Consider the following 21630-nt stretch of genomic DNA (forward strand, 5'->3'; position numbering starts at 1 on the left):
AAAGTAGTAAAACAAACACCTCCATGTGTACTTTGGATGTTTTCTTTCCATCAGAAAGGTAAAAGAGCCAAAAGTTATGTAAACTCATCAGTGCATGAAACACAAAGTGCTTCCTCAGGAAACCTCAGTCTTCCCATGAAAGAATAAGAATGATTGTCGTATTCATGTAAAAAATCTTTCAACACTAAACTACAGTTTGCTTTCAGGAGCAAAAGCACAATCAGCTGCTTTGATTCCAGGTTTCCAGGTTTCCAGGTATTGTGCATGCTGCCCAGCTGTCACTCTCATAGCAGAGCCATTGTTAGTGCTGTTAGCGACACCTGTGCTGTTCAGAAGCCCTCTGCACGCAACCATTACAACATGCGACAGCAGTAAAACAGAGATATTTGTATCTTAGTGGTGAATTTGGGGCAAAAACAAACTGTAGAAATAATATATGTTCACATGGGTTAAACAGCAATGTGGCCGGCTCTCTCAATCACTGGGTTTGTACTAACGTATCACTACTTGTGCCCCATACCGCAGTGCTAATCACATAGCATTTGTGCTAACAGCATCGTGAGCACAAGTGGTACGAGAACCGATCCTTGAGGGACGCCACATACTATCTTTGGGATGCTAAATTATAAGATGATGTTCTTATTGTCCGATGAAATGGGATCGCTCATGTGAAGGACATGGCGTCCTGTATCTCATGTAGAGGCTTCAGAAAGGAACCAGAACAACCAGGTGACGTGACAGCTGGGGAGAATGGATCCAGGATGGATGTAGAGACGAGGAGCCGGTTGTTTTACCCAGATTGAACATATTACAGCTGAGAGGTTTCCCCTCCGTCTCATCCTTCCCTGTAGTTGAGCATCACTTCACTTCTCTTCATGTGTGAGCGGCCGGCCGGGCCCCCGTCAGCTGTCAGGGGGTCTGCGTTAATGTGAGCCTCCGCATGTGTCATTAATGAAGCCGACACATATTCCGGGGTAAAGCATCGTCCTCCTCCTCTTCCTCCTCCTCTTCAGTGTCTGCCTATGTGGAATGAATAAGAGATGCGCTTCATGGTGGGCCGAGCAATGTCAATGAAGCAACCGACGCCGAACGAGTCGAGAGGACGTGGACGGCGAGCGCCGGGCGGGCGGCAGAAGACGCCGTCAACCCCTCGGCAAGTTGTAATGATCACTCCTCGTCTCCGGGCCTCCACGCCGGGGGCTCCGCTTCCCTCGATGCGACGAGGGATTCATTTGATTTGCATGCTCGCTAACGAGGGTGTAATGCAAATTGACAGTGGAACAGCGTGACCGCGGCTGCGCTTGTGGGGTTCGGTGTCGCGGGCCCGGCGAGTGTGAGGTTTTTTGTTTGTTTTTCTGAATTAAGCATGAGCTTTCTGCTCGACTTGGCAGAGTCAATGATGTTATTCGGCTTTTTCGTTTGCTGTTTTTAGCTGGCGTGCGTCTATATTTAGACTTACTGTCCCCACTGCAGCGTGAACTGATTCAGAAATACTTCCAGGGGCTATATTTATGCATTTACACCCGTGTGTGTGTGTGTGTGTGTGTGTGTGTGTGTGTGCGGCCAGCATCTGCATGCATGCGTCCCACACTTAAACGCAGAGGCGGCAGGGCTTTGTGAATGACTCGCGTGTGGAGTGCAGGCGGAGGCAGTGAATGGCAACGGATCCGTGTGAATGGAAGCAGAAGAGCACGCGTGCACGTCTGCGCACACACAGCACATAGCAGGTTACACAGCTGTGAGCGGCCGAGGGGGCCACAAATACACAGGTGCACACGAATAGATCAAACAAACCCCGCACACACTCTGCAAAGGAACAAGAGGTCAAGTGGGTTGGTTTCTTCATTTTCTCGGAGAGATAAAGAAATGAATTCAGGTTGTTCCGTCATGTTGTGTCATTTCATTAAAAATGTCCAGGAAGATGTTACACTTACCGATGACGTCGCACTTCCCCCCGCGTAATTAAGTGATGAATCGCTTACGCTCTAATACTTTGCAGCATGTTTGATGATAGTTGAGAAGGGGCTCGGGGGGTTAGAGCCGGCGTCAAGCGATCAGAAAGGTTCCTGGTTTTGATCCCCGGCTCCTTGAAGTGTCCTCGAGCGAGACGCTGACCTCGGCACATGGCGCTGCAGCTCCTGACACCATCGTGTGGACGGGCATCGAGCGGTCAGTGGGCTAGCAACACGATGCTAATGCCGATGATGCGAGTGGAAGACCCCCCCCCCTCCTCCTCCTCTTCCTCTGAGCCCCTCCCCCCACCACACATTATGTTCAGAAGCTACACACAGAGTTGTAGTGTAGTTATAGTGTGAGGACAGATTGAATCATCAGCTCTGTTTTGGTGGTTGATTCACCACGTGACTTCAGAAAGAAGAAGAAAAGAAACAAGTTTGGTCCCTCTGTCGTTACATTAACAACACATTCACTGTCTTTCTGTATTTGAACCTTTATTTAACCCCATGAAAACTATGGAACCAGTGTTGTCTCCAGACCTCTTTTTCCCTGTGTTTGATTCGTCGTAGGAACCCCAAATTGATTACTATACTTGTGTTTATTGTATGTATTTGTTCAGCAAAGTCTTGAGAAAAAAATGTGTATCTGCAAAAAAATCACTTTGAAAAGATATTATGAACATCCAGCATGATGTGAGCCAGATTCCCTAAAAATGCCTCCTGGAGCGTCAATAAGACACCTTTTTGGAAAGATTATGACTGAAAGAATCTGAATCTGCAACAAAAATCACAATAAAACAAAGACTTGGCCTGTTAGGAAGGAGTTTCAGTCAAAAAACTGTGTCGTTCGGTTAAAAAAAATGGAAAAATGACTTATTTTATGCCATAAGATTGTCTGAATGGGGCATGCTGGGACTTAGAATTGGCGCATGGTCTCCAGAAGTTTAAATCCAGGTATTACTCTTGACAAACCCTCAGATGAAGATGCTTGGCCTCACTTCCCGGCCCTCTAACACAAGCAGAGGGATGACGGCAGCGAGCTGTTGAGCTCAGATCTGTCTCTGAGTGATGAATTGGGTTTTGGTAGATTATTCACGACGGCAGGTGATCCAACATGTTCCCGCTCATTCTTCTCATCGGTCCATCCAGAAACGTTGTTTTCATTTCTGCTGCAAAAAAATGTCATAAATAAAGTCGGGGTTGTTTTGGGCTCAAACTGGAACGACATGAACATTCATAAGTCGAGTTGGTGGCTGCAGTGCGGTCGCCCACAAGAATGTTCTGTTCAAGTACTTCCAGACTTCACTCTGCATCAGCTCTGATGCAGCGGGAGTCCGTAGTGTCACCGAATCCCTGTTTTTCCAACATCAAAGAATGTACACGTTCGCTGCCATATGTGAAAGCACATATGCACTTCCATTGACCTCATCCTCTAATTTTACCGCAGGAATCTCTTGCACATCTCACATATGGCAAAAAGAAAGAGAGAGAGAGAGAGTGGATGAAGATTTATTTTTTCTTGGGAACCTCAGGAAATGATCTGGTATTCACGAGCCCCACGCTCCAAATGGTGCCTGAATCCTAAAAATCCTATTTAAGAAAGACGACGTCAGAAAAGAAAATATGGGAATAATAAACATAGAATAAAAAGAGCAAAGGCAATATGCTCGAGGGGCCGGTAGCAGATGGATGTGAACTCATGTTAAGTCCTTTTTATGTTGAAAGCTAACTTGCCTCAATGCTCCTGGCCTCCTTTTGAAATTCCACATGTAATTATCTATCACTTGCACCCAGAATGCATCTGTGAAAACACCTGCGACCAATTAGATCACTTGGAAATCAGAGCTTGACCCATAAAGAGGATTCAGGTGTTCAATGGAAGCTAATTCTGAAGAAAGAGTGAGACTGTTTACATCACAACACATTCATATGTTCATGTCAGCTTCCCTGTAAGTTCAAGGGTTTGATACTGTTTAGAGTAAATGAGTATTGTTAATAAACACATTTAATCTAATCTATATTTAGCATGCTACCAATGCTAATTGTGTTGTATACTTACAGCAGCGTGTGGAAGAGCAATTTATTCGCCGTTTGCGATGCAAAAAATACTCTTTTTCATCAGAGATTATATACTTTTGAATCAAGTCTTTGCTTTTTGTGAGAGATATTTTTGTTTTGACTACAGGGGTTGTGTGTGTGCGTGTGTTTGTGTGTGTGTGTGTGTAGTTTCAACAAAGAGGGGCCTAGCTTCAGGAGCGCTTGTTGTGCGATCAGCTTCCCACGCCGCGTTGCTGTTCTTCATGTCACACTCAACGTCATTGCTTTGTTTGTAACCACAAACAAAATGGACAAAGACACATGTTCAGAAATGTGTAACACGCCAATGAATTCACATCACACTTCCACGGAGAAGAGATGATGACAAAAAACAATGAAATACTGCGAGGTATTGCTAAACGGCTCGTGATGATCCTCGCTGGCGATATCTCCGTTGAATTTAACAACAAGTCGATTCATTACGAGAGCGATGGGATTGATTTTCAGACGGACACATTAAGCTAATGACATTCAGACTGAGAACGTCCACTGACCTTTTGGAACAGTCAATACTGCGAGGAGCTTTTCCGGTGGCGCCACACAGACCCAGGTGGAAACCGGCCGTACTGCTCTGAAGGTCCCTCACTGATTCATATTCACCAGCAAAAAACAAACTGGCCGCCGACAACCGATCCCCACGTGAAGAGACGGGGGAGGGCGGGTGAGGTTCTGCCACAAAAAGGGCAGCAGGCAAAATGCCACAACACGTTAGCATGCTGCGCGGCCTCGTAGCCTGCGGACAGTGGTGTGTAGACAAAGAGCGGGAACCGATCCAAGGAGCCAGAGGGCGAGCTGAATGTGATCCGTAAACAACGCTTCGGATTTCACGGCGAAAAACACTGGAGACACACAAATGTCTGCAGGTCCCATTTGAACAGGCATCAGATACATCGAGGCTGGCGTAATTGTGCTCAGAGGTATTGGAGGTCAGCGGGATTCGGCATCGGCTCTCTGTATTTGAAGTGGAAAGCGTATATATATATATATATATATATATGGGAGTCGCTCGCGGAAAATGGGTTTCAACCCCAGAGAGGGAGGCGGGGCACCAAACCCTTGTTTTGCATACAAACAACTGAGCCCTCGTGAAGTTCATCCCCGGCTTTTAATCCGACCGGCGAATCCATCCGATGCGGTGGGAGGCAGCCGCCAACGGCAGACTCGTGGGACTGAGGGGGGATTTATGGGATGTAGGCAGCCGGCTAATCCACGCAGAACTCTCTCCCACCAGCACGAAACATTAAATATTCATTTCCACGTAGGAGACAGTCTGCGCTGTACATGCAGGTCAAATTGATTTATCTGCTCTAATTAGCTACGGAAAGAAACGTAGCTTCCTGGTAGAGGACTGTAGGGGAACAGCACGGCGACCATTTTCTAAATAACAGATCATAAACCCATATTGGAGTAACACTCCAAACAAGGTTGGGTTTACAAAGCATCTGATTATCCATATACAGAATAATCTAGGTGTGAGTCGCACTGTGTGTGTGTGTGTGTGGCACCCATTACAATTAACTGGGTGTGAGATTGAGGTGTGGATCAGCTGCAGTCCTCTGCAGTACACGCGTGACACACCCTTCACTGCAGGCCGCTTTAATGGACTGCAGGATGCAAAAGGAAGATATTTTAAGCTGTCAGCAATGCTGTTTGACTCGCTCAGTGAAGAACGTGTTCTGGGCTTCCATTCATCCGGAGGCAGGGTGCACACAGCTTATTGTTCGGAGAACAGACGTCGACAACAGACATCTTTGGGCTCCACCTGCTGGAAACTACTTGAAACTGCTGCAAACGTCTGTCTGTCGCTCAAGTATCTGACCCCCGTTGCATTATAATTTGGAATTTGAATAGATGTTTAGTCAAAAACAGTCCAAATTAGTGAAGTAGACCAAAATAAAGAACACTGATACGTGTACATGCATATGTATTCAGCCCCATTGCCTTGAGGGAGTTTAATAAAGTCTGCCTGTGTGCAATCTCTGAAACGTCTCTCAAAGTGGCAGCATGGAGACAAAAGAGCTCTCCAAACAAATCAGTGCTGAGGTTCTGGAGTAAGAACAGATCAGAGGTGAATTAACGGAGTATGGGACCACAAAAGACTAAAGCTAAAGACACAAGAGAGACTCTTTTCTGGCCCCTTCATGAAGCCCAGCAGTGTTCAGCTTGTAGTCGATGGACTAACGACTCTGCCGTGGAGCTTTCAGCCCCTTCAGGGTTACATTTAGTCTCTTTTTTGCCTCTCTGATTAGCGTCGTCCTGTCTGAGCTTTTGCTCGACAGCCCTCTCTTAACGGGGTTATTGTGGTGCCAAATTATTTCCATTTTGTAATAATGGATTTATCGATGCTCTGTGGTATGTTGAAAGTTTGGGACTTTTTTCATTTCAACCTGGATCTGTTGGTAGAGCTCTTTGAAAGATAGATAACTACTTTACTTTGGTCGTCAAGCCGTCTCTTGCTTCGGTGGAGGAGTCTCAGGGTGCAGCACAAGTCTCTTAATTACATCCTGTTTCCCTCATTTGCATCTTTTTAATGCGAGGAGAGGAAACAAGGAAGTGTTTTAAGAGAAAAGAGATGTTTCCTCACAAGAGACTTGTGTTTCTGATGACAGCGAATCAGTTATCACTGCACTTCTACTAATAGTTATTTATACTGTTCTGTATAACCCAGAATATGTATTGATTAGGCTCAATGTTTGGTGGAAATTGACATGACATAACTCAATGACACGAGCCTGAATAGATATGATAAATTATGTAAAAGTGTCTTGTATCTCTGATTTTAATTGTATCATAATAAAAGTTATTGAGGGAGCAGATCGTGAAAAATATATCATTTTTCTAAAAGGGGTAAAGTTGTCGATCTAGTTATGTGACTTGTGATTCTTATTTAGAGGCTTCACAGCAAAAGGGTTGACTAAATTATGCATGCGCTACTAGTTATTTAACTGTTTTAAAGTTGTTTTTCCTTTTCACTTTATGTGAAAATTACTATTTCGTATAAAAACAATGAGATAAAATCCCCCAAAAGAACCTCAACTGGTGCTGTTCACCTCAAATTATATAAAATGTGTAGTTTGATGATCAAAATTAACATCCTCTTGCCAATAAAAATGTTTTTGGGCTGAGACAAATAGAAAAACAATCATCACAGTGTGCTTAGAAAAGCCTGTTTAATACATTTCATAAAAAATAAACTGAGTCAACAAAACAAAACAGAAGGAACGGATCTTCCTGCCTTAAGGCCTCAACGATGAACAGAAACGTGGTCGATTCAGAATCAAGTCAAATTTCAGTGAATACATTTGAACAATGTAGAAATAAAGGTAATTATGGGAAGAAACATGAAGCGGCATTTAATCTATTTAATACATTTAAGTTCCATCGTCAATATAATTCAATACTGAATTAATATTTTAGGTCAAATCCAGTTCTGAATCGACTTCAACCGCAGAGACGATCGACAACATAAAAAAACTTCAGAGTGTAAGAAAACCCAAGTCATCTTCATTATGAGGTGTCCATCGAAGGCGCTTCTGAAACATAAGAGCAGAGACACGCTGGTAAGTCACTGTGAATAAAGTGCGTAGAAAGATTACCGTAAAAGTCGGGTTACAAGCCACTACTACATTCGTTGGGTGTCCCTGCTAGCTCCCTGCTAGCTCCCTGCTAGCTCCCTGCTAGCTCCCTGCTAGCTCCCTGCTAGCTCCCTGCTAGCTCCCAGACAGCCACCGAAGGTAGCGGGACCAGCCCTGGCTCCACTCGGGCAGCGGGGACGCCGGCAGTAGCAGCAGCAACTAGCGGGGAGCTAGCAGCAGAGCTAGCTTGCTACAGCGGGGGACACCCACCGACGGCCAGAGCGGCTTGTAACCTGACTTTTACGGTATTCACCTCCTAAAACTACATCACATTCTGTTTTGCATTTGCGAGAAGACATTTTTTTTATCATTATTATCATCATCATCCTAATAATAAAAGACGTGGTGGGACATCTGAGCTGGAATCTTTCCTATTCTCTTCTCTGCGTTGCCCAATCAGTACTACGGAGTCTCAGTCATGTAAAAACTGACGTCTTCTCTAATCACTGACTGATTACAGCAGGTGCTCCAGGATTAGCGTCCGGTTGAGCATCCTGAGGCATCGCTGGACTTTTACTCAACTTGTGTGAACGCAGCGTCAATGTGCAGTTTGAGAGGATGAAGAGCGGACTCACGCATTTCATTGAAGAGGTAGGAGTCCTGATACTCCTTCATGTACTGAGAGGATCGGGCCTCATCCAGGAACAGAGAATAAACCCTTTTGATGTCTTCCACCTGAACTTCTGTACCCTGAAGAAGGCAAAGAAACAAAGATGGTGATGACATCGATGCAGAGCACAGGAATTCATGCCTGAACCACGGAAATATAATCTGTCCAGAGACAAAAAAAACATCCTTTCTTGTTTTTCTCCAGCTGCAACAATACAGTCCGCTTGTTCATCCGAGCTTACCTTGCGCTTGCGACACACCAGTCCAGCGGTGCTGATCAGCTGGATGGCGTAGCGCAGCGACGTCTCCATGCCGATGCGGGTCAGGACGGTGTGAGCCTCGTCGCTCAGCTCCACATCCTCCTCCTCGCACCTGAAATACAAAAACATGCAGGTTTAGTCTCCCACTTCTGAGAAGAAGTATTTAAAAAAATAAAAAATAGGAGGATGAACGCAGATTCTCACCGGATCTTGAGGATCTGCCTCGTCTCTTTTTCGGTGTACGGGGAGGTGGCGATGATGAGGAGGCGATCCAGCAGGTCGATGGGGATGCCGTGAGGGCTCTGATAGTTTGTGCCGCGGATGCTAAGTGATAAAAGAGACAAATGTTGAAAAATAAATAATGCAATGTTTTATAGTTGTCTATCAAATAGCCAGACGTACAGGTTATGTCATTAAACTTCCGCCCCCAAAAACAGCATGGGACATATAAATTCCATATTGTTGTATTCCTAAATAACGGGAGGAAGGGAGGGAATAGTACCGAGTGATGCCTCTGTTGGTGGCCATGATGAGAACTGGGGACAGGTCACTCTCCAGGGCTCGGTTCAGGAAGGAAAAGCACTCCATGTCCAGCATGTGGACCTCGTCAATAAATAACACCTGGAAGCACAAACACGGAAAGAAAATCAGTCGGGTCATATAGAAGACAAACCAAATATTCATCTATTATATAAACACACACACACTGTCACCTACCCCGGGAATGATCTCGGCCTTGCCTTCTTCCCTCCACTCGCACACTTTGGCGTTGATCTGCTCGCGGACTTCAGACTTGATCTCTCCGGTGTCTCCGGAGAAGAGAGCCAGGAAGCCTTGCGTGCGGCTGTTGATGACGTCGATCTCGTGGAGCGACACCGTGTGGACCACCTCTTTCCTCTTCTGCAGCTCTCCCTCTGGACACTGTACAAACTGCGTCTGCAAGGACAACAAAACAAAATGGAATCAATGCACACGGCCGATGTCCCCACTGCGGCGGGAAACTGTAGAGGCTTGATAGTTGTGGGATACCTGTGCCCCCATGGCGTCGTAGTCTCTGGCTCTGGTGAAGGAGCGGCCCAACTTGCTGATCTTTCCGGTGGCTTTGTCGATGGTAATAACGTCTCTGAGATTAAAATACATAGAGTTTAGATGGTGTACGGCTATCCGACGAGCCCGAGTGACGAGTAAAGATCTATGAAGAGATCAACTCACCCTGCTTGAACCTTATCTTTACTGAGACTGTCGATCATCTTGTTACCCAGGTCATATATTGTCTCCATCTCAGTTGTCTTTAGAGTCAGCTTGCCCACTTTAGCACCCTGAAACAAAATCAAATATGTATAAATTCATCTTTCCTGACCGACTGTCATCTAGCAGCTCATATAGCGCGTTGTGGCGTGAAGAATGGCGGCGTGCTTACTGTTCCAGTGGCTGGTCTATCGATCTGGATCTCCACCACCTCTCCTTCAATAATCTCCGTCTCTTCTCTGTAAAAAAGAAGCCCGCGGTGAATACTGATTCATTTCAAACAATGAGAACTACAACAACATTTTGTTTGTTGCGCGCTCACTCACTTGATCCTCACACCGATGGCTTTCCTAAAAGCCTGGCTGAGCGCCTCGGTCTTGCTCATCTCCAGGGAGAAGATCTCACTACCGGCCAGCGCTGTGAAGGGTGTGTCGGGGCCAAGGGACTGGGCGATGCCTGCATTAAAAAAGTATAAAACAACATCTTAGCTAACCTACACTTAGCTAGGGAATATGAGGAGGGGAAAAAAGGAAACACTTGCTTTAACGAAACTATAGCTGAAGCCAATTACAACAAAGGTATGACTTCCAGAGGAGGGTGAACTGATCTCGTGTCCTGGAACGCCTCCAACGTGGCCCTTACCCATAGCGATGGCAGTCTTTCCTGTGCCAGGTTGGCCAGCGATCAGTACCGCTCTGCCAGCGATGTGGCCATCTTTGATCATCTCCAGGATGACCCCCGCTGCCCGCCGGGAGGCCAGCTGGCCGACCATCCCCTGAGACACCTGCAGGTGAATGGGAACATGTATCCTTGAAGCATCTGCACATCATTCTGTGCTGTAATCCGATATCTAACCATCAGGCAAGGGAATCTGTCTGTTTGTCCTCTGCATAGCTCGTAAAATGATGGAACTCACACCTTGTGGGTGTGCTGCCGGGGAATCACAATGAATGCTTTCGTTAGATTTATTGCAACTTACACGCGTGAACTTTGGATAAACACACAAGAGAATAACAGAATCAAACCAGAGTATATTTTGTTTGCAAGAGCAAGTAAGCCACAACTTTATTGTGTGTTTTTCCCTGTGACTAAGACTGTATTTTCTCGTAACAGTTGATGCTCAATAACAACACTAACGTTACCGCTCGCAAAATAATTCTTCTAATTAAATCCATATTCTACTTAATAAGCCTGGTACTTATTTCAAAGAAAGTCTACAAATAGACTACTAGACCTACTAGGAAAATACCTCGCTGAGTGTATTTCACTGATGTTTCTGACTGCGAGTAGCAAATTTATGATTGAAGGGCTCCAGGTAAACTCCACCTTACTTTACTTTTTACTCTCTAACTGAGACTGCTGCTATTGGCAGTGGTAGCAGAAGTGGGCCTTCTCAAAAAAAATATTCTGAAGTAAAGCTATTACCTATTAATAATAAAAACATGTTGCACAGTAGAAGTTCTGCATTGAAATGTGTACTTTAAGACTAGAGTGAAAGAAAGGCATTATCAGCACGATGTGCTTAAATTTCCTTCAAAGGTAGAGCTTTCAATTCTAATATGATGTTTGATGGTTTTATGAATAATAATGCATTATATGTAAACTGTTATTTGTTGTTGGTTGAATCTAACAGTAAATGTAGTATTACAAGCTTTTCTTCTGAAGGAGAAGTACACATTAAGTAATGCAAAGTTTAGTTGCAAATTTTCAAAGTGATCATTTTTAAAGTTTCAACTTTCAATTTCTTGACATACACTAGAATACAAAGCACAGAGCCTGAATAGGGTTTCCCTCTAAATACATATTTATCTGTTCTCTTTCTGTGCTAAATGCCAACTGAAGAAATCCCACAGCTCCAGACTATAAACTGAAGACCCAACGCTACCTGTCTTGGCTCCAAAGCATCATCCAAACCGAGGCCACGAATATGAGAGTGTGCTCCTAAAAAGATAGAAATGAAAACATTAATATTAACTACATTAGGAAGAGGGAATAAAGACCATGTATATCTGGCATTAACATGTATGAGGGCTGACCTGTGACATCACACTTGTAGCTCGCAATCATGAATTTGTTTCCCTAAACAGCTGAACAGAGGAGTGTGGATGCTTACCGATTCTCTCGATCCGTGTGATGTCACGAACCTCTGGAACCTTTGTACTCGCCATCTCTGTTTAGTTAGGAGCAGACAGCAGAAATGTGTGCAACGTTTAAAAAGAGTAATTAGTTTCAAAGAATAAATACTTCTGTTTCCCATTTTGTTGGAAAAAGGCCGTAATCAGTAGTTAAGGAGAAGCTATCGGAAAATTTAATAACAAACAATGAAGCAAAGGAGGTGAAAATGCTGACTATTTATAAATTAAAGCTGAAAACAACATCTTACAGAAACACTGCCATGAAATTGAACAGTAGCTTACATAATCTAAGAAAGGTTTAAATAAGAAATGTATCTGAAACATGTCAACAATGTTGAATACAGAATTCATTTTTGGTTGCTCAATTTCCAAAATCATTTAAACATGGTTTAAACACGCCATTTAAGTTAAATGTTCCGACTTTCTAACAATCAGCCTGAGCTCTTCAGTGCTCCTGAATCAGGGCTTTATCTTTAAGTATTTTGCACCTCTGTTAACACCTCAGTTAGTTTCCAATTAAACAAGGAAACCAGCAGGTTTCACAGAGGTGAAGGTAGTTTTTAACTGGAGAGTCAGTCCTGTCCAGTTGGTTGTCATAGTGACTGTTGTAACGCATGGCACACAACACAACACCACATGGCTGTAACTTTTATTTTGACACATTTGTCGTTTTTATAAAACATCCATCTTAGTTGTCAGCAATGAGATCGCATAAAATGAAACGCAGGGGCCATACATCTGAACTTAACTTAAGCTTGTATTCTCAACAGCGCGAGTACAGCTAGCTAAAGCTAACGCTAGCTAATGTTGTGTTAGCCAATGTAGCTAGCTCAATTCAATGGGTCTCCAGTCTTCAGTAGCTAACGTTGCTGTTTCACACCGCCAGAGACGTTACGCGAGAGCGAACAGCATGGAATTATAGAAACCATGTTACGGTATGAGGTATTAAGTATTTATTCCAGTTTCCGAATATAAACTCACCCGTGCAGCCACACTTGAGTAAATGTGAGAATGCGGCGCTTCTTTCTAATGGTGCGTAGGGTAACTGTGTCCGACGAGAAACAAGTCCTCGTGTTCGTGTACGTTCCGGGGTTGACTGCCCTCAACAGACAGGGTGTCAAATTCACTAACTAATTGTTTCCTTGAACTCCATGTGCCGTAAAAAAAATAAAAATAGTAGGTTTGTTTGGTCCGTGTACGTTTTGTTCGTTTGTTTTTCCGTTCATTCCAAAATACGGAAATAAGGAACAAAACGTACACGGACCCCACACATAAGCGGGTGAACAGTGGCCGATGGCAGCCTTGGTGTGCATTGTGTACGTGTTTCCACCAGAGGGCGCAAGCTCACAAGTAATTTTCAAGTATTTACTTAAATTGCACAATCCCTCATCTTGGCTGGAGTTTAAACAAATTGTGGGAACATGTTTATTCAGAAAACACATCAATCAGGGATACAATATCACTGAACAATGGCGAAACTCTCTCGCTGGCCATAACCTCAAAGGTTTTGGGACAGTTTTCAACATCCTTTCTGGTGTAGCTTCAAAGTGTTTCCCCCAAGGCTGCAGTGATAGGATTCCACAATCTAAACAAACTTCAGTCCACTGTCACAAGAGAAGGATTGGGATTGAAACAAAACCTTATTGTTTGTTTAGCTGGAACGTTTCATTACACGTAGTATGATTAAAATAATGCACGATTAAAATAATGAGATATGGGAATATGTAACTGACAGAACACAAACTGATATCCAAATGAAAAAAAAACATGTCTTATTATCTTTCTAGTTCCTAGTTGTAAAATGCTGCCAGTGAAACCAAAATGACAATACAGTCTTATTATCAGGATACTTTGACATTACGTGTACTTAAGATTTAGTAAAGAGAACAATAAAGTCACTATCTTGAATTGCATGTAATGTTATCTCCAACAATAATCAAGTGGAACTACTTTGGGAAAGAAAACAAGTTAATGTGTTGCCTCGCATTATACTGAATCCAGACCTTTAATGACTAACTCGATGATAAAGATCTTTCTATTCAGACTGGACCAAACCATAGTTCAGCATACCACAAACATTTCAAAAGCTAGATGTAGTTCAACCATCTGTGACCTCAGGAGCCTCTCAGTCACACCTCACGATTCCTCTTGAACCTCTCAGAGCTCCTCAAAGGCAGCTCTGCTCAGACAACATGCTATATTGATCATAACACAACCACGTTCTCTCCCTCTGTCTCACAACAGATGCATGTTGGTAATGCAAACACACAGCTCTGTTAAATGAACTTAAAGCTGGTGGATGTGTTCTTTTAGGGATAACATTGAATCTAGTCAGATCAAGCATGAATACTTGTTATACTCCTTCGGCGTGCAGCCTGAACGGTGATGAATGAGTTAAAGTTTGTGATAATGGAAGTATGATGTAAAAAAAAAGAAATAATTTGACACAAGGAAATCATAATTTTAAAAAAAAGAAGAAGTTTATTGATCAATTGCATCGTAAGCATTGTATCATAACCTGTAGGAATAATCATGTGACATATATTGATCAAGTAGAGCCTTCATTATTTTCAATTGGTCATTTAAATGTATTCACTTCGTACACCTGATCTGACATTTCACAATATTTACACATCACATCACATATTAGACGTCAAGAACAGTTTCTCCCCGAATCACAACACGACACACAGTCAATAAAAAACGTCTTGTAAAAGAATTAAAATATATTACCAGATAATAGTCATGCTTTTGGTCTGTAAATACATACCACTCTGAATCACATTTGTACACTGATCATAGGAAGAGTGGTACTGAATCACTTATTGATGAGGGTGATGGCTGAGTCGTACCAGACCCAGAAGCCCGGATACACGGCCTCGCTGAAGGAGGCCTTGAAGCGGTGGATGAGGGACATGGTCTCCCCGACGCCGTAGAACGCCAGGGTTCCCCTGCCGTGGTCGAGGAACACCCCGATGCGCGACGAGTAGGGCGCGTTGATCTCGATCTGGTCTTTGCTGTGCCGGGCCGAGTAGCTGGCGTCGGAGCAGAAGAGGCTCCAGGACTTGCGGTTGTAGCCGATGCGGCAGCTGTCTCCGTAGCCCGTCCTCTTGATGCCTTTGTAGGTGACTCCGATGCTGGCCCCCTCGCCGCTCCAGTCCACCTCCCAGTAGTAAGCCCCTCCGGAGAGAGACTCCTTGCACAGGACCTGGGGCAGGGAGTCGAACCTGGCGGGGTGGTCGCCGTACGACTGGGGGTCTTTCTTGAGGCTGGCCTTCCTGTTCCCACGAGACAGGTAGAGCTGTCTGTAGGCGGTGTTTGAGTCCAGGGTGAGCTCGCAAGCATCTAGGGAGATGAAGCAAACGTTTCATTCACAAGAGGAAGCGGTTCCACTGCTTGGGTTGGACGTGAAGGAGGAACCACAAGACGGACAAAGCACCCCACGCGCCACCAGGTAGTTAGCTCTTCTGGTTTTGTTAGATACGTTTGCTTGATGTAAAGGAGAAGTGGGTCACCCTCTGACTGGACACAGACATCAGAATAATAACGGAGGTTGGATGTCACCTGCTTATTATCTCCACCTCTGTGGGTCACAGTCGGTGGGACACCCGCCGGCCTCTCCGAGATCCGCTCGGCCTATTATCTCCCGACCTATTATCTGGAATGCCAGAGGTTTCAACACCGCTCGTGAGTCTGACCACAAACAGAAGTCCGGCTGACAATCTGTATCTGTAACTGTTGGGTGACCTTCCAACCGCTTCTCCTCTAGAGACTACGCAGTTTGTTTCAATTGAATAGCAGTAAAAATAACTTGTATATAAGCAGAAAACGTTTTCTTAAGGATCTACTCAGATTTTCTCGGTCAACATCAGAGCTTCACACACTCACTCAAAACAAGGAGGAAGCTTTTCAACTGCAAACGTAAAAAAAAAAATCACAAATCTGCGAGAGTGCCAGCTGATATATTTGTAACGAGTCGGCCTCTCAGTCTCCGTCAACACTGCAGGACGTTCAGTACAGTTCCTACGACCAGATTCAGGGGTCAAGCACGGGGTCAGAAGGAGAAACTCATCAGCAGTTCATTTGCCTGCTGAGCCGTGAGAGCAGCGAGAGAAGGAGCAGCAGGAACTGAGACTCACATCTCAGGAAATCGTCGCGGTGCTGAGGGTCCTGGACCGGGACGGACTTGTACACGGGGGACTGGAGGGCTTGAACGGCTTCTTCACCTGCGAAAGTAAATGTGAATCATTTAGGGAGAGGGAATATAAAAGCGTTGAGGAGTGTGTTAATGCTGGCAGTTTGACGACCTTATGAAAGTAAACATTTACCATATGACACCTGAGTGACCCCCACTAATGAATAACATCAAACGGGACCGCACAAACACAGCTCAGGACGGGGGAAAGGGTTAAACTAACCGTCCCATATCCAAGGATGCTTAACTTTAAATGTTTCTCTCTATAATGTCTAAATATTAATGCTCTGCTGCATTCATGGATTGTCTGCAAGTCTGTATTACGATGTTATCCCCCATTCAATCAACCACAGGCGAGTTATTTCTATTAAACGGCTGACTTACCTTTCAACTTTTTCTTTTTGGATTCGTCCAGTTGGCAGAAGGTCATTTTGTTAACTGCCAAAGGAAAAAAGAAAAGCAATAAAGATGACGCCCATGAACAACATATCAGAGTATTTAAATCCGGTGCCGTTGAACTCACCCGTCTTGGCCACCTTGACCAGTTCGTCGTTGCTGAATTCGTTCAGGTGCTGTTTCATCTCGGACACGGCCTTCGTGACCGGGCCGAAGGTGAAGTACGGGTTGACGGTCACCGTCGGCAGCTCCTCCGCCTCCGTCTGGGCTATCAGCATGTGGTAGCTCTACGCGGGGAGGAAAAACACGATAAGATGTTCTTCCAAAGTGTTTGTTTTTCCACCGTTCTGCACGGTGCAACACGATCTTTCTCTCTTTCTTTTAAACATGAGCTGATATACTTTTAAACGGGACATGCCGCCTCGTATTAAATGCATTTTTTTGATGACTCTGGCTCTGGCTCGTGGCCGACCTCACCTGGATGAAGTGGATGTGATCCTCGGTGCGGGACAGCTGGGTGATCTCGTTGTCCCTCCTCTTCAGGTCGGCGATCTCGTGGGTGAGGCGCTCCATGTGGCCCTCGGCGTTGTTGAGCGCCGCTCTCTTGTTGGCGGCGATGAGCTTGGTCATCTCCTGCTGCATCCTCTCGATGGAGCGCATCATGTCGGCGAACATCTTCTCGCACTCCTGCAGCGCCGTGTGGGCTGAGTTCTGCACGGGGGAAGCGGTAAAAGCAAGCGTTGCATGAATGCACGTAGGAATGCCGTCCGTGCTGGTCGTCGATACGACTTTCCATACTCGAGGGTTCGTCTACGCTTAGAGGCACAAACCTTGAGCGAGTCCACCGCTTGTTTCAGTTCCTCCATCTGCTTGAGTCGGTCATGGATCTTCTCCTGGATCTCGGCCTGGGTGGCGCCCAGCCGTTGCTGTGGGGGGGAAAACAAACCGGCGTTATTGTCGACGATGACGACAATCCCTCCAAAACGACATCTCGAGTTGACAAAAATCTTCAAATCTGCATATTTTATTGCCTTTTTTGTTTCCCGGACGGTACAGTTTACGACAGCAGAGATAACGGAGCAATGTGCGGCTCAAAGTTGACCCTGGACGCTCTCGATGCAGGAAGCAACTTTATTAACCCGGGGTGTGTCTCGCACACTGTTTGTTTAACCTATTGTAAGCCGCTCGGTCGAGAGTGACCTGCCACCGTGCCGCAGGTGCGTTGTGTCACCGATTCACAAATAACAAAAGGCTTCAGGCGCATTAATCACGTGAGAGCATTTCGTCGCTCTTCGTAAACCTGTAGCTGAAAACCGGCGTCGTCAAACGTACCTGCTCCTCCGCCCTCTCCTGCTCGGCGGACACCATGTCGTGACCTTTGTGCTCTTTCACCGTGCACAGCACGCAGATGCACATCTGATCGGTGCGGCAGAACAACTCCAGACCCTTCTGATGCTGGGGGCAGATCTGTCGGTCCAGGTGGCCGATCTCGTCCACCAGCTTGTGCCGTTTGAACGTGCTGGACTCGTAATGGGGCTTGAGGTGCTTCTCGCAGTAGGAGGCCAGACACATCAGGCAGGTCTTGACGGCCCTGTGCTTCTTCCCGATGCAGATGTCGCAGCCCACGTCCTGGGGCCCGGCGTAGTTGTAGTCGGGGGACGGAGGCGGAGGCGGGAAGGATTCGGAGTTGCGTTGGATGGTGGAGGACCGGGAGCCGCCTCCCATGCGCCTCGGCGTGGGCCTCTTGCTGTACGTGACCCTGCACTCCGGGCAGATGTAGGAGCCCGTGTGGTCGGCATGGTCCCAGTACGTCTTCAGGCAGACGCTGCAGAAGATGTGGCCGCACGGGATGGACACGGGGTCCCGGAGGTATTCCTTACACAGGTGGCAGTTCTCCTGGTCGGACGACATGGAGGCAATTCGGTGCCGAGTTTGCAAAGATGCTGAGTAGACACAAGCAGTCAAGTGGCTCGCGGCAGCACAGTGGCAGAGTGATCACACAGCTACTACGCAAGTGAGTTATATAGAGTAAACAGAGAGGGCGGCTCAACTGGTTGAGCCGAAACCAGTCAAACAAGGGCGGGGCAAGGAAAGGACACAGTGAATAACTCCATCAGTTACAGAATGCACTGACGATGAATGAAATGCGTGCGCGTGAGATGCAAGGTTTGGCCTGCGAAGGTGTAGTTCCTCATTAGTTTGTTATTATTTTTAAAAAAAACGAAACAATAGAGGCCTCGCAGGGTTTTTTTCATTCACTTTTGAACAAAGGCGGTGCAAACAGAACATGACGAGTGCGGACTGGAATGCGGTTCGTCGTACTCGTACAAAGATGAGTAAAAAAGCAAGTGCATTAAAAAGTAGGAAGCGATTCATATCTGTAGGGTAAAGAACGCGCAGGTGTGTCACACTTTACAGTGGAGCGTCGTCTCATTTGTAGATCGCCTCAATGGAGACACAAAATGACCTCAAGAGATTATTTTTGTGCACTTAGACGATTAATAACACGACTGCAGTGACAAATGAACGACTCTGTCGGCCTCGGTTAGCTCCTGGACGGCCCTACCCTTCACCTCACCTGGAACTAGTTAATTATCAACTCTTCACTTTGCATTTCATTGCCACTGATTCTCTCTGAGGGGTTGGCCGGACGGCAGTTTCTGTCAGTCAACACCGAAACTGCATTTTCAGCTCTTCCCGAGTAAGATCATGTGCGGCTTGACAAACCAACTCTCTTCCGAGCTAAATACCTCGCTCTGTGGATTTTCACCTCGCGGTGAACACACCTCTAAGCCAAGATGGAGTTTCAGGGCAGTGGAAATGGCGACAGGAATGCAACTCCACTTGATAGCCCAGATAACAGGAGGGCCGAGAGAGCCGGCTTCAAAGATCCCATTGTGCGAGAGCCAGCGGGGCTCGAGCCGAGTGCCAGACATCACAAGGTCTGTTGTCCGTCAACAACAGACACTGCAGCTGATAGGTGACCCTATATGTGGCTTCTTATTTGTCCAAAAAATAAATCCAGTGGCAGGGGGTCGCACTCCACGCTGAACATCTTGATAGGTTGATGCCAATAACAAGAAAGCTGGAACACAGAAACAGATATTTGCAATTTTTTTTATATTTATATGTGTGTTTGTTTTCCATGAAAACATCTTGGGACATTTTATTTTATTTTAAATAATCGTCATCCTCCAAAAGACCTTGAGCCGCCGATCTAGGTGATGTTACACGTGTAAGAATGACTTTATTATGATTTATATGATGACGTCTTTATCTCATGGTTCAAAAAAGGTTCAGATTGAACTTTCACTGCACGTCCTGTCGTCTTCTATCTCTAATGACGGCGACACAGCACACCGGTGAAATTGGTTGAGTCATTGTGACTTGCTCAATTACAAACTCCACCGGCAGCTTTTAAAACGTCACTTCATCCGGCCTCGAAACTCAACTCAACGAGAACTTTTTTCTCACTGTCTTGCAAAGCATTTCTTAAAAGATTTCCGTTTGTCCCCCTGCGTTCTTCCACCGACATCGCCGGCCCTTTAACCTGCTTTTTAACCCAGGGATGGACTTTGCTTCCATAAAACAAAAGTATCAACATTTTATGGACAAGAGGAACCTGTTGGCCTTCCCTTATTAAACCTCACGCTGATATCGGAGCCAGTGGACGCCCGATGCTTCTCCACGCCCACGTCCTGGTGTCATATCAGTGGCGAGCAAACAAATCAAAAGAAAGTCTCAGTTTATCTGACCGGCTCGCTTATCGTGCACATTTTGCAGAGACCCACTGTTAGCTTTTAGATTGAACAAATATGTATTCATTCAACATTTTCACACACACACAATTTAACCATGCCAGGTTGTATTTTATGTCAGATTTGCATCTGCGTACCCGGACGCTGTGTTTGCTGCAGCGGCGATTTCAACCATCGCAACCTCAAGAGTCATCCAGAAATACTGCAATGCATAGTGTATAAAGACACAATGAGCAATACTATTATCATATTTTATCATATCATAGCAATACTATTATCATATTTTATCATATCAATACCATTATCATATTTATAATATCAATACTATTCATATTTTATCATATCATAGCAATAGTATTATCATATTGTCATATTTATCATAGCAATACTATTATCATATTCGTGCAATATTGTTATATCTTTTATATGTTGTGCCTTATTTATGATTTATTTATTTATTAAATTAAGTTTATTGTAATTCTGTGTTAGGAGGACCGAGCAAAAGCTTTTTATTGTATAGAATAACTGTCTGTTATCTGTGCATATGACAGTAAAAACATCTTGAATCTTGCATATTCTTCTCATAAAAAGCAATACGAGGCCTTTATTTTGGGATCGGTGCAGTTTGAAACCAGCACGTACTCGTGTAACAGTGTTCAACACTCAGCTTTTTGCTCATCTCCAGGCAGACGTTGCAAAATGTGTTTTCGCAGGACACATTTTGATGACTGTATCTCCCAGTTTGCACGACTCCCGCTTGTTTCCTTTCATCGAGTAGCCGTTTGTGTTCCCGTGCACTTTCCCTGCAGAAGGCAGCGTGACCTCTCTCCTTGAACTGGACTTGGACCGAGCTTCAGGCGTCTGTGGAGTTTCTGTCTGTGCTCATGGAGGAACACTGAGCTGTTTAACAGGCATGCAAACTCCTTCAGAGCAGCCTGTTATTAAGTCTTATTAAAGTCTCTTGTAACAGAAAAATATGCCATGCGGCATATTTTTCACTTCCCGAAAGAAAGAGACGTCTCGGCCTCACGTCCGCTGTACGCTTCTCTTCCATGAGCTAGAAACTCAATGCAATAAACCATCAATAATCAAAAGGTTTGTGTCCAGGTGCAGCGGCCCGTGCCACAAACAAGGAGTTAATCTGTAAGCAGAGAGCGCTGCTATTTCCTCTAGTGGAAGGAAGGAAAAACTGGCTTATCAGAAACATGACCAAATATGGAGAGAGGTGAAACTGCCTAGCGCGTATGAAGTAATGCAATTATGAACCCGAAGGTGCAGCCAATGCACTTTTTTACAACCTTAAATGACATTTTGTTTGATTGCTACATGATTCTACATCAAG

General features: G+C 45.1%; 2 protein-coding genes across 2 annotated transcripts; both read right to left on the reverse strand.

Annotated features, from left to right (window-relative positions):
* Positions 1–7197: 7197 nt before the first annotated feature.
* On the reverse strand, positions 7198–12983 carry ruvbl2 (RuvB-like AAA ATPase 2). Its single transcript, XM_068600483.1, has 14 exons — positions 12921–12983; positions 11918–11974; positions 11690–11745; positions 10447–10588; positions 10131–10260; positions 9977–10043; positions 9769–9875; positions 9586–9679; positions 9274–9492; positions 9059–9177; positions 8761–8880; positions 8539–8668; positions 8263–8377; positions 7198–7585 (listed from the first exon to the last, which is right to left on the reverse strand). Exons 2-14 carry the CDS (start codon positions 11970–11972, stop codon positions 7560–7562), a joined length of 1380 nt encoding a protein of 459 aa, XP_068456584.1. The 5' UTR covers positions 11973–11974; positions 12921–12983; the 3' UTR covers positions 7198–7559.
* Positions 12984–14446: 1463 nt separating this feature from the next.
* Positions 14447–18460, reverse strand: ftr83 (finTRIM family, member 83). The gene is made up of 7 exons (XM_068600733.1): positions 17863–18460; positions 17361–17456; positions 17008–17241; positions 16658–16817; positions 16519–16572; positions 16079–16165; positions 14447–15284 (listed from the first exon to the last, which is right to left on the reverse strand). Exons 1-7 carry the CDS (start codon positions 18439–18441, stop codon positions 14758–14760), a joined length of 1737 nt encoding a protein of 578 aa, XP_068456834.1. The 5' UTR covers positions 18442–18460; the 3' UTR covers positions 14447–14757.
* Between the last annotated feature and the right edge of the window lie 3170 nt (positions 18461–21630).

Source organism: Clinocottus analis, unplaced genomic scaffold (genome assembly GCF_023055335.1).
Source record: "Clinocottus analis isolate CAN_PGR_092001 unplaced genomic scaffold, fCliAna1.0.p SCAF_5, whole genome shotgun sequence".
Classification (NCBI taxonomy): domain Eukaryota; kingdom Metazoa; phylum Chordata; class Actinopteri; order Perciformes; family Cottidae; genus Clinocottus; species Clinocottus analis.